Below are 19,816 nucleotides of genomic sequence, written 5' to 3'. Positions count from 1 at the left end.
ATTCTTTGGAATAATATCTCTACTAACTTTGCAGGTCTGAAGACGGATATTTTTGCAGATTTTTTTTTCTTTGTAAAGTAGCCCAAACTCAGTCAAAATTAATGAAGACGGTTTTAAAGTCTTGCGAAAGATTATCAACTATTCTTTCATCTGAACAGTTTCATTATAGATCTGGCTGAATGTTTAGAATCACTGTGCTGCTGGAAGGTTAAGCAGCCCACTAATAATACGTCTTAAGGAGCCAATAACATTTTAAATGGAAGGAGTACTGCAAGATCCCACATTGTGAGATCTTCAGGTCTTGGGTCATGATTTGCTATACTTTAAACTCCTCAACTTAACTGCCAAATATGCTGAGATTAAATTACATATAAATAGACTCTCTTTATACCAAGATTTCATTTAGGGGTATCACATGATTAACCCAATGTATAGCACAAGAGTAGATAAGTTCATGAACATATAAGGCACTTAATATAGTGAAAACAACCTTAAAACTCATTACATTGTTCGTTTACTCAACAAAAATGTACAGCCTGTGTAAAAAATTCTATTTATATCCATGGTAAGTTATTGGTGAGCTAAATTAGTATTATAGTAAGTTCAACATCTTTTACTACTGTTGTATCTTTTATTCAATCATACGATAAAAACACAGATTAATTTCTAAATGCAGACACAAGAATTAGAATTGTAGTATTATAAGGTCAGAGGTCCTACCTTAAGCAGTTACATTATGCAAAATCTAACAGGAGTTAAGTCTGAGGGGAAAACATGCCCAAACACAATATGCAAAGCAAAAGTGGGCGAGTTCCCACATTCTCAGTCTCAGCTTCGCTTGTACCTGCACCAAAGCTTCAGCGACCATCTGTCAGAACACCTGCATTACTCATTTCTACTGCAATTTTCATAAAGGAAAAGACAAGAACACTGAAAAGGAAAAAGCCAAATCTGGATGACAGCTAATGTGTATTATAAAGGTGAGATGAAGAAAAGTTGAGCTTAAGTTCTACTCCTAAATCTTGCGTTAGTTCGGCCGGTTTGATGGTATTTTAATCTTTCCTTTTTCAAAAAACAGATTTGCTCTCAGAATGTGTGTCAGCTTCATTTCAGAGAACTAGATTACCTAATTGGAACAAGAAACCAGATAAAAATAATTCTACATTACCAGGTGGTTAGATACAAACAACCTCGCCACAGATAAAGTTAAATAAATCTTTCTTGTTCATTGATATAATGTGCAATAATGAAACCTTTCAGAGCTGTAACAGTGAAGGATGTCCTAGGTTTCTACATGTACTGTCTTATTTTTATACAGTACTATAACAATAAGACAAGTTGTACCACACCAATGTAGCACATACAAAATCCTTTTATAATGGCTAAAAATGCACCAATGCCTATTTTGCTAACAAACAAATTTCACCAGCATGCCTGGATAAAATGATAAATAACAAAAAACTTGCTACATATTTATTTTCCTACTGGTAGAAAAGGAAAATTGAAGACAGACTTTTTACAGCTGGTAAAATGTGATGTTTTCCAAGTGTTAGCGTTGTGGAAGGATTTAAAATGGTTTTAAAACTAGCCCACAAATTAAATAGACAAATCAAATGGAAGTCATAGTCTTGCATAAAAAAGTGAACTGTTGTCTCATGAAATAAAATGGCTGCAACCGAGTAATAATTCCAGCCTTGAATGAGCTGTAGTGTAAGCCTCTTGGCGCAGCTCTGTGAAGTGTAAGCTACATTACCTTGAATTTAATGTTTTAGTGCTGCCTCATATTAAAATATTGCAATGCAACAACAGACTGGTGGATTTTAATGAAAAGCAGCAACTGCAATTTGCCAAAACAACACGATCATGTTCGGTATCTTCAGTATAATAATAACAATAATAATCTTTTTAGATTCTTTGCTACTTTATTCCAACTTTGAAGTTTACATGCACTGAAATTATCATGTCATTTTAGACACATTGTAAGCTTTTAGTTAATCTGTATTTTCAGGCAACGTCTCAAACTCAATGCTTTAGATTGTCTCTTTATGAAAAAAATAAAAATCAGCCAATATGTCAAACATGAGAATGTACAATCATGACAGAGACAGGTTCTGTGTCTTAGAGATAAACCTGTTTTGGTGCAAAATGTGCAGATCAACTTCAGAACAAAAATATACTGTGATAAAATTTTTGAATACTGATAAATTGAAATGAATATGTGTAAAACATATTGCAGTAGTATTCTTTCATAATGTTATCTCGTTGAGCTTCGGAACAACCTCCTTTGTGCCACCAATCTCAGGTGTCATAAATCATTCAGGACTGAAAACCAACAATTATTTTGCAAGGGAAATTAGCCCCTCCTAATCGCGTAAGTCTGACAGAAGCAAAATGTCATTCTGTTCTTGCAACCATGGTTTGGGATTTCTTTTTTTTTTCCTGATGTCTGTCAAATTTAATATACAAATGCTGTAGGAAAAGAAAAATATGACAATTCCCACAAGTCCTGCACTTGAATTCTTGCGAAGTATGAAATGTCCTGGCCGGAGAAATCATTGTTATTGTTTAAGCGGCGTTGAAGAAAGGAACACATTTCTGTGTTCTTGAGCACTGCAGGCCACTGCAGCTGAGAATATTGCTTTCTTTGTGTTCTTCATCGCACACACAACAAACGCCTCATTATTTTTGATGCTTTTGAACGAGCTGATCTAGCTGTGAAGGTGTCAAATGCAAACTATGAATATGGTTGTAAATATTGAGGTCACAAATCGGCTCAGAAAGAAATTCTGACACTACAAACAATCCCTACAAGAAGTATTATGTCAATTCTCTTTCTTCTTCTTTTTTTCAAATCTATTTGGATCTTATTTCTTGTCAAAAAATAAGAAGAAAATTGTTCTCTTTTTGTGAAGATCTTCATCATAAAGAACTTTTCAACAAGGTCTGGTGATTCATATGTTTGAATGACGTTTCCTGCCATTGTTTGTTTTTGTGTCTAAAAAGTGGGTGAATACAGAAAAGTTTCCACTATACTTTATTAAAGTAAACCTCAAATGGTGTGGTATTATGTACTTTGAAGGGACAGTGTCATTTCATGCTGCGCAATAAAGCAACTCTGTTATCTTAATTTGTGGTAAAATCTCTCTCTCTCTCTCTCTCTCTCTGTCTTTTGCTATATATATATATATATATATATATATATATATATATATATATATATATATATATAAAGAAATTAAGAGATTTGAGCTCAAAATAAGATGCCTTGAAATTGGAATTTTGCATCTGTCTCCTTAAGAAGATTACACTCTTTATGTCATTATCTTCAACCTGTTTTAAAGGTAATTGCTATGTCCCACATTAAATATAAACCCTAAATCATCTGAGAGAGGCTTAATGCAAAGTGTGTTTACCGAATTAAAACTGGTTATTCGCATGCTTCCAAATATCTGGGTTGATAAACTCAGTTATAAAACTTTAAATATATATGAACCTTATACAAAATACATGCAATACATGACCAGTTGTCAGAAAAAAAGAAAAATAATGAAAGCGGTAAGGATGCCAGGAGAAACTGTGAAATCCAACCAGAAGAGTAAGCAAAACAGAGAGCAATAAGCAGAAACGCAGCAACTTTCCTATTGCAGTCATATTTCTGACAACTCCCTATGGCTCCATGTACCACAGCTCTAACTTTAGTGAGAATAATGCTGTGTGTTCTCCAAGAGAAAGACGTCGTCCTTGTTTCAGCATTTCTCCCGGCTACTCCAATCAGATGGATCAGTGATCACACAGGCACATTTCTATCTCTGACAGACGGGCTGATGCCTTCATTTCTCACCAAACTTAAAATGTTCCTCACAACCTTTGCTAAAGATATATCTGGTGCAGAAAAGCAGTGCAATGTGTATCAGTGAAACAAAATTGGAAAAAAGTCAAATGATGAATATTTAAAGACTTAGAGATCTCAGCTAAACATTTAAGGTTCATTTGAAGGGAAATACTAATCCTAGTCATGGTGCTTATATAATGCTTTGAGTTCCAAAAAGTGCATTTCCAAAACAGAAGAGTACAATTGAAAAATCTGCTTATGTCAGAAAACGGCACATTATTATTCAGCACCCAATGCAACAAGCTCCTCCAGATGGTGAGGGCAGCCTGTACATACCCCCAGAAATGAAGCGTGTTGGGTTTTCAGTGAAGCGGAGAAAACAGATTCAAATCTGTACGACCTCGATGACTGTATTATTTTTAAACTGAAAAGTAGAAGATTTCATTTCCTAAACGAACACAGACCATTTACAAATCCCATAGATTAAAAAAAAAAAAATGACCCAAAGGTTAAATGTGAAGATGCATTAGTTTAACATGGTCTGAGTCAGTTACTGACTGACTGAAAATACTGTTTTCTTTTTGGATTCATTCATAGTTTTGTTCAGGAGCAGAATGTTTTCTGGGAGTTTGTATGCTCCAACAAATAATCCAGTGAGGCATGGATGGGGGAGCATGGTGATATGGCACATCCACGGAACGGGCAAAGCAGAAAAGCTCCTTTATCACATCGATTTGACTTCACCAGCAATGAAAGGAGAGGAAGTGAAGCAATAGATGGGTGAGAAGGTTGAACTTTGTGGTAAGCCTCATTATTTGTAGTTTAATGGAAACTTATAGTGGAACCTGGTGAAACTTGTGAAGCGTTGTAAATGATGAGATCTATACAACACACAGTGTTATATGTGTCTCGCTCTCTACTCAGGTCAACTCAGAAAAAAGGAAGCCAGAAACTACATGAGACACTTATAGGAAAGAACAAGGACAACGTATTGAATTGATTTATTCTTAGTAAAGTAAATTAGATATTTATTAATTAGAGTTTTAAAGTATATTGATTTGGAAACTTTTTGGAACTCCGGTCAATTGGAAATAAATCCTTTTTTTAAATAGAGGGTAATGATTATTAAGAAGTGGTGAAAGGAAGGATCAGGGAGGAAGAGTAGGATAAAAACAGGGGGAGGTCATATAAAGTAAGATGAAATGGGTTCAAGAGAAGGAAAGTAAAGGAGTAAGGTGATGAAAAAGGATTGCAAAGAAGCATGAAGTGAACAAAATGTTCTTTTTATGAAAGAAAAATGGACAAGGTAAATGAGAGGAATAAAAAAGCCATAAAAAGTGATGAAAATGTACAGGGGAGGAGAAAGTAGAGAGGGATGAAACATATGAAGGAGAAGAGGAATAAAATCATGTTGTAAAGGAAGACTATAATAAAAGGGGTTAGTAAAATGCGATGAGGAGAATGTGAATTAAGAAAAATTGTCATAAGAACTCTTGAACAGAATAAATGAGATTAGAAAGGTTAGTAAAAGAACAGATCAGAATAAAAACAGACAGATAGGATGGATCAAAAAGGGTTATAAAGAGAGATGAGGACCATCAAAAGCAACATAGACTGTATGTGGTAAAAGAGACTGATATGAGTAGAAATGTTTGTGTAAAATTTGGAATGAACAGGGCAGAAAGGATAAAAACAAGGATGAGTGAAATAAAAACAAGTAATAAAGAAGGAGGAGTTATAGATGAAAAGGGTTTGTAAAGAGGCGTGGGAAGTGTGGAGAGGTTCAAAAGGAGGTCACAAAGAGGGTTGACTAGGATGAAAAAGTAACTTATAAAGCGATGCGGTTAAATAGAGTGTGAAAAGGGTAGTAAGAGAGGAATGGTTAGGAAGAACGGGGTAAAAAGAGTGTGTAAAAATGTGCTGTATGGATGAAAGGAACAAATAGGAACAGAAGGCTGATCCGGTCATAAAGAATGAGGAATGGGAGGAAAAGTGGTTGTAAAAAAAGGGTAATAAGATAAATGAGGTAAAAGCTTTCAAGTGAATGAAGAGGGATGAGTGGGACAAAAAAAAAGTTTATGAAAAGTGGATGTAGGGAATGATTGGGATAAAAAGGGCTGATAAGAAATAAGAAGGGATTTTAAAAAGGATACAAGAAAGATAAGGTGAAAAGGATTTGGGTGGGAAGGAGGATGAAAAGGATTTCATGGATGTATTGGATGAAAAAGGTTTAGAAAATGTTTAAGGTGGATAGAGGGATAGACAACATAAGGTAAGGGTGAGTGGATGAGGGAAGGGAGCATAAAGTCAAGTGCGGGTGAGATGATGACAACCAGGTTTGTCAAACAATTCAAGTTATTGTTAAAATGTCATAGTGTGCCCTTGCTTATCACAATCAATGCATTTTTTAAAAAAAGGTTAGTTGTGTAAATAATTACTCAGTTCCCACAGGTTCTACAAAACAAAAGGTTAAACCTGAAAGCCTCTGTATGGAAGACCTCTGACCTCTCTAGTTACTGAAGTGACGTGGGATGAATCAATAAGTACGTAGTTTGTCCAGTGTACCTAGAGACTGGCAAGTGATCTGACTTGTAATCAGGTGTAGACGATGAATGGATGAACGACGTAGATTGAGACTCAAATTTCTTTCCCAAAATAGCGGATCAACCTGAAGGAGCATATTGTGAGTTGTTTAGTCCTCCAATTGCAGCAGGAAGCTCAAGAATTTAGAGTATAGGTTCTTGATGAACATTTCTAACTTCCTGCAATAAATGTCAGGGTAAAGGGGATTAAAGCGACTTTGAAATTAGCTGGATGTGCAGAAGCCTGATTAGGAGTGACTTCATTTTCCTGACCTACTTAAATCCAAGATGTGAGTCTCACCTTGGTTTGACAAATGAGTCAGAGGAAACCAGGGATCGGTGGGAGGTAAATGTTTGAATGCATTCTCAAACAGGTACAGATATAGACACACACAGATTTTAGAGTCACATTTCATCTGAATGACATTAATTTACATGCAACTTGCTTCTTTGAACATCTCCACTGTCAGTTATGATTCAGATAAGATGTGGCAGGAGGGAAAAACAAGAGCAAAAATAAAACCTTGTAAGACTTTTTTGCTGTCCCCTGCCTTCATCTTCTCTGCAGGTTCCTGCCTCCTGTGGCTTCACTACTCCACAGACATCAGAAGTGATGATAAAAAGTAGACACACGTACCTCTGTACGGGACCCAATAATCCCATTTCATCCTTTCCTACCCTTTTGCAGACAAAACCTGACGAATGAAGTGGTCCAATGATAACAGTCATGCATGCTCGTATGCATTTGTACATGTATGTAAGACAAACAGATGAGAAACAAGCACTGAAAACTGCTGCTCTTGCAAACACATTCACAAGCCGCGTAAATAAGGCTGAAGATAAAAGTCGCTTTATTAAAAGGCTATGCTGAAATCTCTCCCCCACTCAAAAAATACTGCTTGCCTCTTTTGTCTCCCTGTTGTCTATCTCTGTGACAGTCATTTAAGATATAAAAATAATATATATTTTTGACAAGTTTCTAATGAAATGACACTGTGATCATTCCTAAAGTTCTACCAAGTAATTTCACAGGTTAGTGGCCCAAAGTGACAGCAGGGAAATGATGAATGAGCATTTAGTAGAGCGATAAGGGGGTTTGCTTTGGCTAAAAATGGAAAAACGTCTGATCAATCAATGGTAAAGATAAGAATTGCAATGTGTAGAAATGGTTCAAAGCTTGGAGTATAAATTTTCTATTCCATTATTCTGCTAAGTGAAGCTAGTATTGATATTTATAACTCTGTTATAAATATCAAATATCAATAAAAAAATTCATTTTCAATCAATTTTCTCTAATGAGATTATGTCTTAAGCCAATTCTTTTAGTTTATTCAGCACAGGCTGGTAACCATATTTTAATCCGGTGTGGAATATAGAAAAAAAAAAAGCCTTGCTTTAAGTTTTGTTGTTTTAAACTAATTTAAATAATGAACTGAACTTGATTCACAGTTTAAATGTAGGTTTGGGTTAATGAATTTATTTATTTTGAGTGTGTGTGTGTGTGTAGTGCCTTGGGATGATGTTGATTATGATAAAAGTGTTTAATTCAGAAGTAGCTTTCAAGAGCTTATTGGACCAAATATTGTAAAATGTTCCATCATGCTGCTCTTTCTAAAGTAACACAAAGAAAACATTAATAAACCAGTTGCTAACAGACATTCTCCTCAAAGGTTCCTAATCGTAATTGTGTTACAGGATAATATTAATATGAACCTAGTAAGTCTTTATTGCTAAATTTTTTTTGACCGTTTGGCTTAAAGTGAAGGGAAAAAAAAGAACATAGACTAACATTTGGAAAATGAAAATATCATAATTATACTCTGGTCTTTGCAAAGGGCTATTTGGATTCCCACCTGCAGATTTCCAGCCATTAAGTGCATTGAGACTCCTGTTCACTTTCGGACTTAAGTTGATTTATTTGATGAAAAGGAAGGTAAGTCAATGGAGAGATGAGTCTTGATGAGTGTGGAGTCCAAGTTACAAGTAAAACTGAACTATTTTATTACATTTGGGAAATAAATTAAATTAGAGAGCTTCCCCCGCATGTTTCAGCCCCGCCCCCTCCTCCCACCACCTTCTCTCATCCTCCATCCTTCTTTGCTCAACTGGCTACACCTATCTGTGCGAGTTATCAGTCAAGCTGCTAATGACTGCCAGGCTGTCTGCTGTGATAATGGCCCAACAATATGAGGTAATGGGCTAACAGTGAGCCATTACACCACTCAGCTTTTAATGTCAGCGACACACTCGACCAAACAGACTGTGGAGAAGTGGAAAAAAGAGAAAAGGCAGAGTGGAGTTAAATTGGGATTAAGGGCTCAGCCTCTTCACAAAAGACACCATCAGAAAAAAATAAAATAAAATCATTTACTTATTTCTATTAAGAAAAAGACATTGTCTGAGTTTACATCCACTAAACCCCGCTGAACCACTTATCCCTTCTTCTTTTCTGTGAAATAACAACCACTGAGCACAAACTTTGCACATTTTCAGAACATAATGATGTGAATGACATGTGAGAACAAGCAGAGAAGAGCATAAAGTGCCAATCAGCCTCTTGTCAATTGTGCTGTGGCGAGCTGAATCAGGAAGGAGTGGGTGATCCTGCTTGTCCTACTGTAAGTAAATGGGCTGTTTTAATTAAATACATGCAGATAATGCTTCAAAATTCTGTTTGATTAGGCAATTCCATTATGTGCAACATTTTACATTATGTGCTGAAAATAATTACCGTCCCTCTCTCAGTAAATTTCTAAATGCATACTGCAGAACTTTTCAGACATTAGTATTCAGAGCAAATTTATTTGAAGACAGCATCTGCAAGGACGCACATAATGTACAAGTGAAAGACAAGTTGTTTACAACTATTTTTACAATGTTATGCAGGTCATAATATCTCAACAAAACTGGATAGGCCGTGTGTCACTTTGTACTGCCATTTCGTTCTTATACTTTGTTATATATTACTTTTCCGGTTCCATTTTCCACTTGTAATCAAACCATTTTGTACTAAGAGGTTGCAGTTCAAATCAAGGCATTTTACAAGACAAACAGGCCAAATTTTAAAAATGAGATATATCAACAAATAAGTAAAATTTTTCAGTCAGACAATACATTACCTTGGGTTTAAATTCAGTTTATCATACCTACTGATAAAACAAATAATAATAATAATTTTAAAAAAAAAAACATATTCCGGTTTTCACTATATCCTAAATGTTATATAGTGTTTCAAAATAAAATATCACTTAACGAACCTCTCGTAATGTGAAGTGCTTCAAATTTACCTTGGACTTTGTGAGCCTTATTTGTTTTCTGTCTGCTGGGATACATCAGACTATTGATAAGTAGACACATCAAAATATCAGATCAATTGTGAATATGAATTATATTAATTCAAGTAGTCGCATGATTTGGATGCTGAGAGCTGAAAAATGTCTGTTTTTAATGTTTTGGACCTCGAGACCTGGACACCAGATAGCTTTGTTCTTCTGTCAGTTTCAGATGTCCAAGTCTTTATTTATTTTATTTTTTCTCAGAAGACCAGTAGTTTGAAAATGTCAACGCTGCCATTTGTGCCCGTTCATGCCAAGGATGTAAAGGTGAGATGGACAAGAAAGCAATAGGTAGACACATTGTCATGTGCGAATATGTACATGTATGTTTTTATGCAAAGTGCACAAAAGAAGAACTCTAAGTCATCCATCTGCATCTACTCTGCTTTTAGCTTTTGGCAAGGGTGTTAATGTTAGCCAGATGTAGGGGCTCTTCAGAGCTATCTATATTTTCAACGTGGTACCAGATTGTCAGATTGGTGGAATGTAGTTGGGAGTCTGCTTACATACAAGTTTGGTTTCACCTAAATATTGTGAAAGCACAGCTAGTACAGTCAGTTTGACCGAAGTGTTAGGTTAGCTTGTTAATGAGCTGCTACTTTCAGATTTTCTTTAAGCCTTTTCATCAACTTATTATGATTACAGAAAATTGTCTTTCATTGGTTTAAAGTTGGGCTTGGACTTGTCTCATCAAAGTTGTCTTTGTCTCATCTGGTCTCATCTGGTACCAATGTTATTTTTTTTAAAGCAAGACTTTAATTGGAAGTAATTAATATTTTGCTTACTTTTAGCTTTTTTAGGCTAAAAGTGTTTACTAAGTTAAATGTGAACCGACTTGTTGATTATGTTATGTTTTGATGTGGGTTTGGCTTTTCCCTTTAAAATCTAGACCTAAGACAGAGGGTGATTGCATAAAAGTGTTTTTTTTGTTTGTTTGTTTCATTTTAACTCATTCTTCTGTTCCCCACTCGAGTTTGGCAATGGAAAATTACTTTCTAACTAAAATTAAGATTGAAAACCAAAATGTCTATTTTATGGCGATTAAAAACAGTCATTATTTTTTTGATCTCTCTGAAACGTTGCATCATCACACGAACATTTATTATTTGTGTCAGGTTACACCTCGTTAATCACAGCTTTACTTTATCACATTTCCTAGATTTTACTTTAATATTTATTGTAATAAAGCAGAGGTATTGTTAAATGTTGCATCATGAAACCAAGCCGTGAGGTGATGAGCATGCAAGTGGAAAATCATCCACTTGAAACCAAAGGGAGGAGACAGAGAAAACTGCTGGGCCAGTCTGAGTAGAATATAAAGGATTTTCTTCAAATCTGCCACACGTGAAACTCTCTCTGGATTGGAGCCTGGTACATAACCCACAACGGTTCCTCTGTTCATGTTTACAAATCCGACTGCTGTGAATATGAAGGTGTTTCATCGAACTGAAGACACGGGTGTCTTATTTTACTGTGTAGCAAACTGACAGGAGAGCTGTATGATTGGCAGGAGTACAAAGGAGGAAATGAAAGTTAAAGTCCACCAGGAGGAAAGCACACATCTGCACAGGGGAACATATACTTCATTTGTGAAGGTGTATTTTGGATTTCCCTATTTTCCAATTCACATGTGTATGTTACATATGTGTTGACTTGAAGTTATACTTTCTACCTCCACTGTTTCAAAGCAAAATATCCTGCTATATTTTTCATCAGCTGACACAATTTCATGCACTTTAGTTCGGATACCTCTGAGAGGAAGCCAAACACCTCTTTTAGACTTTACCCATTTTTTAAAGGTAATGCTTATCTTCGGTCTTTACACTCAGCCGTACACAATAAAATAACAAATGAACTGCTTGTAAGTCTTGGGTTCAGGAAGATCTGCCATTAACAGCAATGTAAAAAAGAAAACCTAAAGTAACTTTGACTTCAATCGACAGTGGCAGAGAGTCCAGGAATATCTATGGTTAATACTTAACATTAACCATGATACAGTAGGTATTAACTTATCATGGTTAAGTTAATACTTATTGGGCATGAATGATTCCCAATAATCTATGCCCAATCATAAATGATGATTGGGCATATATCAAAATCATAGATGATGATTTTAATATTATTAAAGGGCAGTCTTCTTGATGAATGTCTCCCTGTAAGTCTGGTGTCATATGGGTTATTTGTTATTGAACAGCAGCCAAACGATAATGTACAGGTGAGAAAACAGGCGCTATAAGGAGCAGAAAAAAATGGCTGCCGAGACTGCCTGAAAGGTCACTGCATAACTCTCATCTCTGAGCTCACTGGGGTTTAAATCACTGCAGACTGTTTGTGTGACGCTGTTTACATTAATGTTCAAATAACACTTTAGGAAAGAGACAAAAAAGAAAAAGAAATGCAACTGCATTTCTGACAGCTATTTTCCCTCCCATAGTCCAGCGATAGGGATAATAGAGTTGCTGATGATACTAAATTGAACATAATGAGAGTTTGCATGGTTGTCTCTATGTGGTAACTCTACATTTGCCTGGCAATCTATCTGAGCTGCAACCATCATATTGCTCAGCTCTGTAGTCTGAGCAAGATGAATGTGATGATTCTAGAGGTACGTCCCCCCCTGGGTGATAATGAATATGCATACAGTTTTAAAATCTCAAAGCACTGTTGTACAATTAATCTCTGCTGGTGGGATATCCTGATTGCTCTCCAGCATTTTATCTTTTAGATAATAGCTCTGGACACACATATCAACCAGTGTAGGCAGACATTCCTTTAAGTGAATTTAGCTAAGCCTAATTTTCTTCTGAACAAAGTTCATTGACACCGCAGGAAGGGTTGACTTTAGTTTTAATTACGTTATACTTCCTCTAAGACAGAAATAAATTCAAGATAAACTGGAGTGACTTCAGAGAAGAAATCCTTTAATTAAAACATTGGCATGAGTTTTCCACTTAATATTCTGTGAGTTTATCAAATGACACTATTGTAAGTCTTTTCATGAACTTTCTGTACTTTGCTAATCCAAAGAGAGAGAGGATCCTGCTGAAATTTAAACAGGTATCCTACTGGGGTGATATGCTGATTTCCCTTTTATTAACATCTTTCTGGTCAGAACATCAAGAGTTATAAAGTACCTTTACTTGGGTTTTGTTCCAATGATACACAGACCAAGTAAATACTTTGGAGCTGGCAAGCTTCAATTAAGCTACTTTGAATTCAGTTTATTTAGATATACTTCCATTATAACAAATGTCAGTTTGCACTATTCATGAAGGGACAATTCCAGGGAAAGTCAAAAATAAAATGAAAGATTTAACCCAGAGTCATTGTCAAATGGACATGATCAATTATGCCCTACCTCCAGGAAAGATGCCTCTTATTCCATTTGTTTTGAGGAGTTGGACTTCGCTTTCTGCGCATTGTCACCTCCACCTGCGACATATCTGGCAGCGAGCATCTCGGTGTTTTCATCAACCCTAATGTGGCTTGGTCTGTGAAGAGCAAAAAGAAGTATAAGGTTTGGATTTTGGTAAAAAGGTGGTGAACCAACTTCAAGGTAATATTTGAGACCTGAGTAGATTTTGCAAAACATACCTAGAACTCCAGTCTCTTTCAGCCCTCCAAACTTCTGCATGGCTTTAATAGCCTTGGTCAAGGCCTCCTTTGTCTGAAGTTGTCCGGTCACTGGGTCAGGGGGCGGGAGGTACCCAAACTTACTCAACCAGTCCTGTAGATGAAAATAGTAGGCATACAAAGTTCAGCAGAGTTCATTTGAGGCATTTCAAAGAGCTCCAAAGCTGCAGAGATATTGACACCTGTGCTTTACTGTCTGTGGATACTGTTTCGCTATGTGCATGTATATATAAAGATCCCAGGATCCCTGTGTAATCTTTCTCAACCACAGTTTCACACCATTACTTTTCAAACCCCAATTCATGTTTAAGTTGATATGCAGATAGATAACTCTTTAGAACTTAATGGAAAAACTTTATCATGTTTTTGTGCGAAAGAATGTTAAAAAGCTCAAAAGTAAGAAACAAACATTCCACCTTTTCATTGGTACTCAGCGGAAATACACATTTCTGACACAAAAGAGTATTTGGAGTAACGCCTTTAAAACAGAAAGAACCTTATCAAATATAAATGGTAAAATTGCACATTCAACAAGGGACCACAATGATCAGTTCTGTTATACTGGAAATAGATAGTTGAATGTAAAACCCCTTTTTGGCGACACATAAAGGAATGCAATAAACACTTATTTTCCCCAGAATTCAGGTAAGACAATGTGGTGTTTGTTTATTTGATTAGTTTTTTTTATTTAGTTAAATCAAAAATTAATTTCTTGAAATGATTCTCCTACAACTTTACCCACAATACTTAGTTGCAGAAGCATCTTTTTTCTACAATGTGCAAGTGAAATGAAAGACAAACTTTACATTTCTACTCCAATTTGCCTTCTAGGCACCATATGCATAGCTTGGCATCTAGCTTAAAGTGACTTTTAACATTAAACCAGAAAACTAACTGCAGATGAAATAATATAATTTCATCAAATTACAAAACACAGCTATATTATGTCATGCAATTAATCTGTCATGAATAATGCATGACAATGCATGCACTAATAATATGTAGAAAAGCAAGATGCTACCTCCGCACAATATGAGTTTCGAAGAAAATTGGTGTACGGGTGAATCAGTAGCATAGCACAGAGTAAAGCATCCACATAAATAGTGTCAGAATTCAGGCAATTGATTGATTAACAATTTGATTTGTTTACTTCTTTTTTTTTTTTTCTTGTCACAAGAGGTTCTTCATCTAATTGGCAAAATACGGCCTCATCATGTAATCTTTTTCCAAGTCCTCGGAAGGCTGCCATTATGTTAGTTCTACAACTTCTGCTCTCTGACACATTTTGTCCCATAAACAAATCACAAGCCGGAGTCTTTGCGATTTTGAAGTGACGATTGTTTCTTGTAAAATACAAATAAATACCACGTTTATTTTTGACATTTAAAGTACTATAAATATGCATGAACATAATTGAAAAGAAAACTTTGAAAAAGTGCATTTGTTCGTTAAGTATACACCAATATTTTGCATTTATTTCTCTTCACCATATTAAGGTTGAAAAATGATCAAAGCAAATCCTAAATTTTAAATAATGAATTTATATTGCCAAGCCTAAGAGGCACAATGTCTAATGGGCAAAATGGCAATACACCCAATTGATTTGGAACTCATAAGATTAAGGTATGGGAGGTTAAGTTTCATTCTCCTCTTTTACTGTTATTGTCTCCATTTTCCCAGCTTCTCTTTCTTTTCCTCCTACCTTTATTTGTCTCTGCTCCATTAAATTGCCCTCCTCCTCCTTCGTCATGATCTGACAGCTAATCAGAAAAGGCAGATTTTAAATAGGTTTTTGATCAGCACTCATTGGAGGTGAGTGACACAGATCGATAGCAAAGCACCCCCTCTGTAATGACAACGCAGGGAAAATCCCATTTACCCAATGACTTTAGGTTTACAGAAGTACTACTCTGCCAGGTTTTTACCTCTATGCTTTGCTTCACCATTTGTCCAAAGGACTTGTAAGAATTGACACAAGAACTGAACTGAACACTCTCTAACACTGCAGAACCTGACAAACCAAAGTTTTTTGGAAATAATATGATGTGAAGGTCAAATGGGGAGGTGAGAGAATATAAGCTGAGAGGGCTCTAGGAATTGACAGCTTGAGACATTAAAAGTGTCATAAATCCTTTCTGGAAGCTGTAACAAATGTGCCATTGAGACCAGAAGTATTTTAGATATCTCTCAGTGTTTCTTCTCACAATGAGCACTATGGTCACTTTTCAGACCTCTAAAACCAGAAACGTTTTCACAAACAATTTGGAGTTTTGTTCTACAGAAAAATCTGCAAATATGTGAATTATGAATAGGTGGGGGTTTATTGTGTCTAAACTCCAACATCTAAATCTAGTTATTTGAGTCAAAATAGAATTACAGTCTTAATGTATTTTGTTAAATAAACAATAAAAAGTATTTTTCAGATTTTTCTTCTCATTTTGAGCCACTTTTATTATATGATTAAACATATCGACAACACCAAAACCACTAGATGTTTATTAAGAGTCCAGTAAAGTTGTGCAACAAATTTGTTTGCAGTAGCAAAATGTCACCCTGAAAAAATGTTCAAAATAGAAAAGATAAGAGTGCATGCCATATAAACAGGACAGATGTGTGTTGATCTTTAAGTGTCAGGGAATCAATATATAAAAATAACAGTGCTAAACCTGGTAAGGTATGATGACAATGTATTTTGTGCTGGCCTAAGTCCAAAGGCTTCTGAAAATTTAAGAATCAGATAAGTCTAAATGTTTAGATTTGGTATGCTGCAGTTAATGTTTTATAACTTCAATGGTTTTATTGTTAAAACCATTGAAAAAAGTTGAACTAACTTGAGAGAAAAAATTTGCACCCATCTGGATTTTAATGACTGTTGATGAATAGCGCTTTTCTCTGTCCTTCCGTTCGTTTATTTGGGTCAATTCACAACTTTACAGAAAACAACTAAAGCAAATCATATTCTGTTATATATCAATCAGTGCAATAAAACTATTATATTAACAAATTCAAGTCTAATTACACTGAGAATCCTTTAATCCTGGATGCTAGTGCATTAAAGTTAGGGTAGTCTTTCACAACATACTCAAGTAGCAAAACAAAATTACAGTTTACATGCAACAAGGCGTTCAAAACAATTTCCCAGGCAGCTTCTCAATGTGCTCTGTGTGCCTTTTTAACTTGGATTGTTATTTGATTAGTTCCATCTCTGCACATGCTGACATTAGCATAAAGAAACTCTCTGCAGCCATAAAAATTTAATATTTTACTGATTAGCTAAAAAAAAAAATCTCTTAATGGCCATCATATGATTTTGCTTCTGACTGTATTTTCTTTTTCTTGTTTTGAAATAAAGTCTGAGGCACCATCCATGTCTGTATTAGCAGTTATAAAACCTTCCATAAAACTATGAAAAATTAAGACAGACACAGAAAAAAAATACAATGATCTGAGATTCCAACTCTCAAAGTGAGCAGATGAAATAACTGCACTGTTTCCACTTTCAGTCAAATATAAGCAAAAGCCTTGCTGCTCCAGCAGCTTGAGTAGGATTTTCTAACGAGATAGGGAAAGAGCAAAACCTACATGAAATCATGAACTTACTTGCAGACTAGAAGGTAGGGTCTTGAGCAATGGTTTACGGTTTACAACTAGAGGACAACGTGTAGATTTGTATAACAAATAGCCCTTAAACTTAACTTGGATTTATTCAATTTAATAGTAACATAAATATTGTTTTGAGGTGGCACATGAAGGTTTGTGGAATTAAATTCGGCACCAAGACATCCAAAGACAGTACAAGCAATGTTTAAACTTTTCAAAGAAAGACCCAAAGACTCCAAGATTCACCTCCTGACCTTGTCTTCAATTCGCCACATGGTTTGTCAACTGCATTTTATAGTGTTTCCTTAAATATGAGAAAACTCACCTTGTAAAGATGCACCCACATAAATAGTTATTCAGAGACTGTATGTTGTGAGTAAGGGGAGTAGGTTTGATTCATATTTACCAAGTATTTATACATGATTTTGGCCAAAACAGTTATTATAGAACAAAAACAAACACTATTTATTCACCATGACGTTCATTAGCCATGTTATAGTAATCTCATGCAAAATACAGAATACTTTTGGTACATTCAGTTTCTCTAGAAGGTTTTCTTAGTTGCAGCTGTATAAAATCAATCAAAACCATATTTAATCACTGCCAGTGGGAAGACTGTTTTTAATTTCTCAAGACTTTATGAGACAGAAAATCGTGATTCCCTGTGGTCCATTAAGCCGGTATAACATGAATTAAGCACTGAGCGCCAATTTAAGGTAGCTTAAGGTGGAAAAGGCTAATCAGAGGGTGGATGACTTTTTTTTTGTTTAACAAGCATTTATTGTATTTCCTTCTATCAGTTTAAAAATCTCAACATACTAAAATAACAAAGTTTTAGTTACATATGCATAACTTTCTACAAACCCTAAAGAGCACATGGTTCCATCTTCAAAATTCAAACTAAAGCTAAAAAGAAAAGGTGACACTACAGCTGTTACTGTTGAGAAAGACGCCCCGGGTCTTTGTGTAATGGATTTTTGGTGTAATGATATAAAGTACTCTGACCTTGAGTACTCATTTCATCAGATTATCTGAAAAGCACTTTGTTATTCATATTCAACAGCTTCTCCCACTGGGGCATGAGTGAGACATCAGTTCACTGATTCATATCACATGAATGTAGAGCAGTGAAACCACGACGTAATTCGTAGGGTGTCTGAATGGTACACAAAAGAAAGGCAGAGTGATCAACAGGGTAACAGAATTGATAACCAAAACGAAGCAAAAAGAACTGTGAGAAAAAACAAGTATCTACATACAGTGAGGAAAATGCTGAAGGGGGAAACTAGCAACCAGCTACAATCAGTCATGTCCTGTCAGTTCTTCAAGTAAAGCAAGAAGGTTGAAGTCACTAATATCAAGAAAAGAAAGCTCCTCAGAATGCACAATTCGTTCCACCCAAAGTCCAGCAACCTAAGACCGTGGGCAATCGGGAGGATTGATGGGTTTTATGTCTCAGGCAGCAAAACACACCGTAGAAGTGGTCGAAGAGGAGAACCATCATGAAAGGATTAGACTTGATTTGTCACTGAGAGGCTGCTAAAATGACCTACATGGAGAAATCACACTCAATGGAAGAGGAACCTGGACAAGACATGGGCATTAATCATTGTCAGACAAGAGTAAAAGAGACCTAGCTGTATCACATCAGAAAAGACCCAAGATGCACCCTGGAAACATTTCAGTACAGGTTGAACAATGCAGACTGACAAAGGTATGTACAGAACTACACCTTCAGAATGTTGCAAAAGCATGAAACTATGATATGTATGTTAAGATATAATATGTACATAGCTCTCATATCTATATTTGTACAAAACATTTTATTTTATAGCACGTCACTATTATTCTCTGTTTATACACCATATCTGTGTACACCTGTTTATAAATATATATATCCTGTATAGCACTTCTGGATAGATGCAAACTACATTTCATTGCTTTGTACATGTGACAGTGCAATGACAATAAAGTCAATTCTATTCTGTTCTATTATTTTTGAACATTGTGTCAATAACTTATATTGTAATTACCTCTAATTTTCTCATTCTTTCCATTTTTTGCCATCATCATAAAGCCTCTATCACGCGCCTGGATCTTCATCAATACAATCTAGACCAAAAAGCAATGAGAATTTGTCCAATTAACCAGAAATGCTTTTCACAAACTGAACTTGAATGGTATTGGAAATATCATAGCCTACCGTCTACTGCAACCAAGAAGTACTTACTAAACGCAGTATTTGACATATAAGATTGTGATGATAATTGCAGCTTGGTTTTACTCTGCTGCTCTACTCAGAACTCTGTAAACCAGAATACAACGGACATATTACCAAAAGGTGAAGGAGGGCTAGAATCCTACACCAACCAGAACCAAACTGCTGATGAGAAACCAACAGATCAAAGACAAACTGACTGTAGAGATTGACCTGAAAAGCAATCACTGCACCCAGAAGAAACACAAGAGGCTTAACAAATACCTCAAGATCAAAGATCCTACAACAAAGTTGTAAAAAATCAAGGCCTCAGTGGTGCCAGCGGTCATTGCAGCAGGCAGGGCTGTGATCTACTAAGGGGAAAGTAAATCCACCAGATAACCGGAAGAACACCAAATATTTTACAGTCGTACAAACAGCTAAGATATTATGAAAACCTTTATGAAGTAGTGATAGGATGCAAAAAATAAAGGTTTTGGAAAAAATTATGTCATTTCTTGTTCATAAAACTGCAATATTTTGCAAAGTGACCATGCTTTTTCCAATTTAAATAAACTGGTTGACAATTACATCAATATGCTGACATGTCTGAGAGGTTGAGAATTCAGACTGGACA

The 19,816-nt window shown here is 35.6% G+C and overlaps 1 protein-coding gene across 3 annotated transcripts in view; it reads right to left on the bottom strand.

The window, feature by feature from the left end:
• Positions 1-19,816, bottom strand: part of LOC129366637 (matrix metalloproteinase-17-like) — a 74,607-nt gene that overhangs the window by 30,964 nt on the left and 23,827 nt on the right. For all 3 annotated transcript variants that reach the window (XR_008606643.1, XM_055040611.1, XM_055040612.1), the window contains exons 2-3: positions 13,344-13,476; positions 13,108-13,240 (exon numbers count right to left, since the gene is read on the bottom strand). Coding sequence is in view for 2 of the 3 variants with exons in the window: in XM_055040611.1 (XP_054896586.1) it covers positions 13,108-13,240; positions 13,344-13,476 (266 nt within the window). In the remaining variant the exon portion in view is untranslated. The remainder of the gene's footprint in view (positions 1-13,107; positions 13,241-13,343; positions 13,477-19,816) is intronic.

This window comes from Poeciliopsis prolifica, unplaced genomic scaffold (assembly GCF_027474105.1).
Source record: "Poeciliopsis prolifica strain line A6 unplaced genomic scaffold, Auburn_PproV2 SCAFFOLD015, whole genome shotgun sequence".
NCBI classification, from domain to species: Eukaryota; Metazoa; Chordata; class Actinopteri; order Cyprinodontiformes; family Poeciliidae; genus Poeciliopsis; species Poeciliopsis prolifica.
Note: the sequence above shows the minus strand (reverse complement) of the source record. Positions and strands in the feature narration are given on the sequence as shown.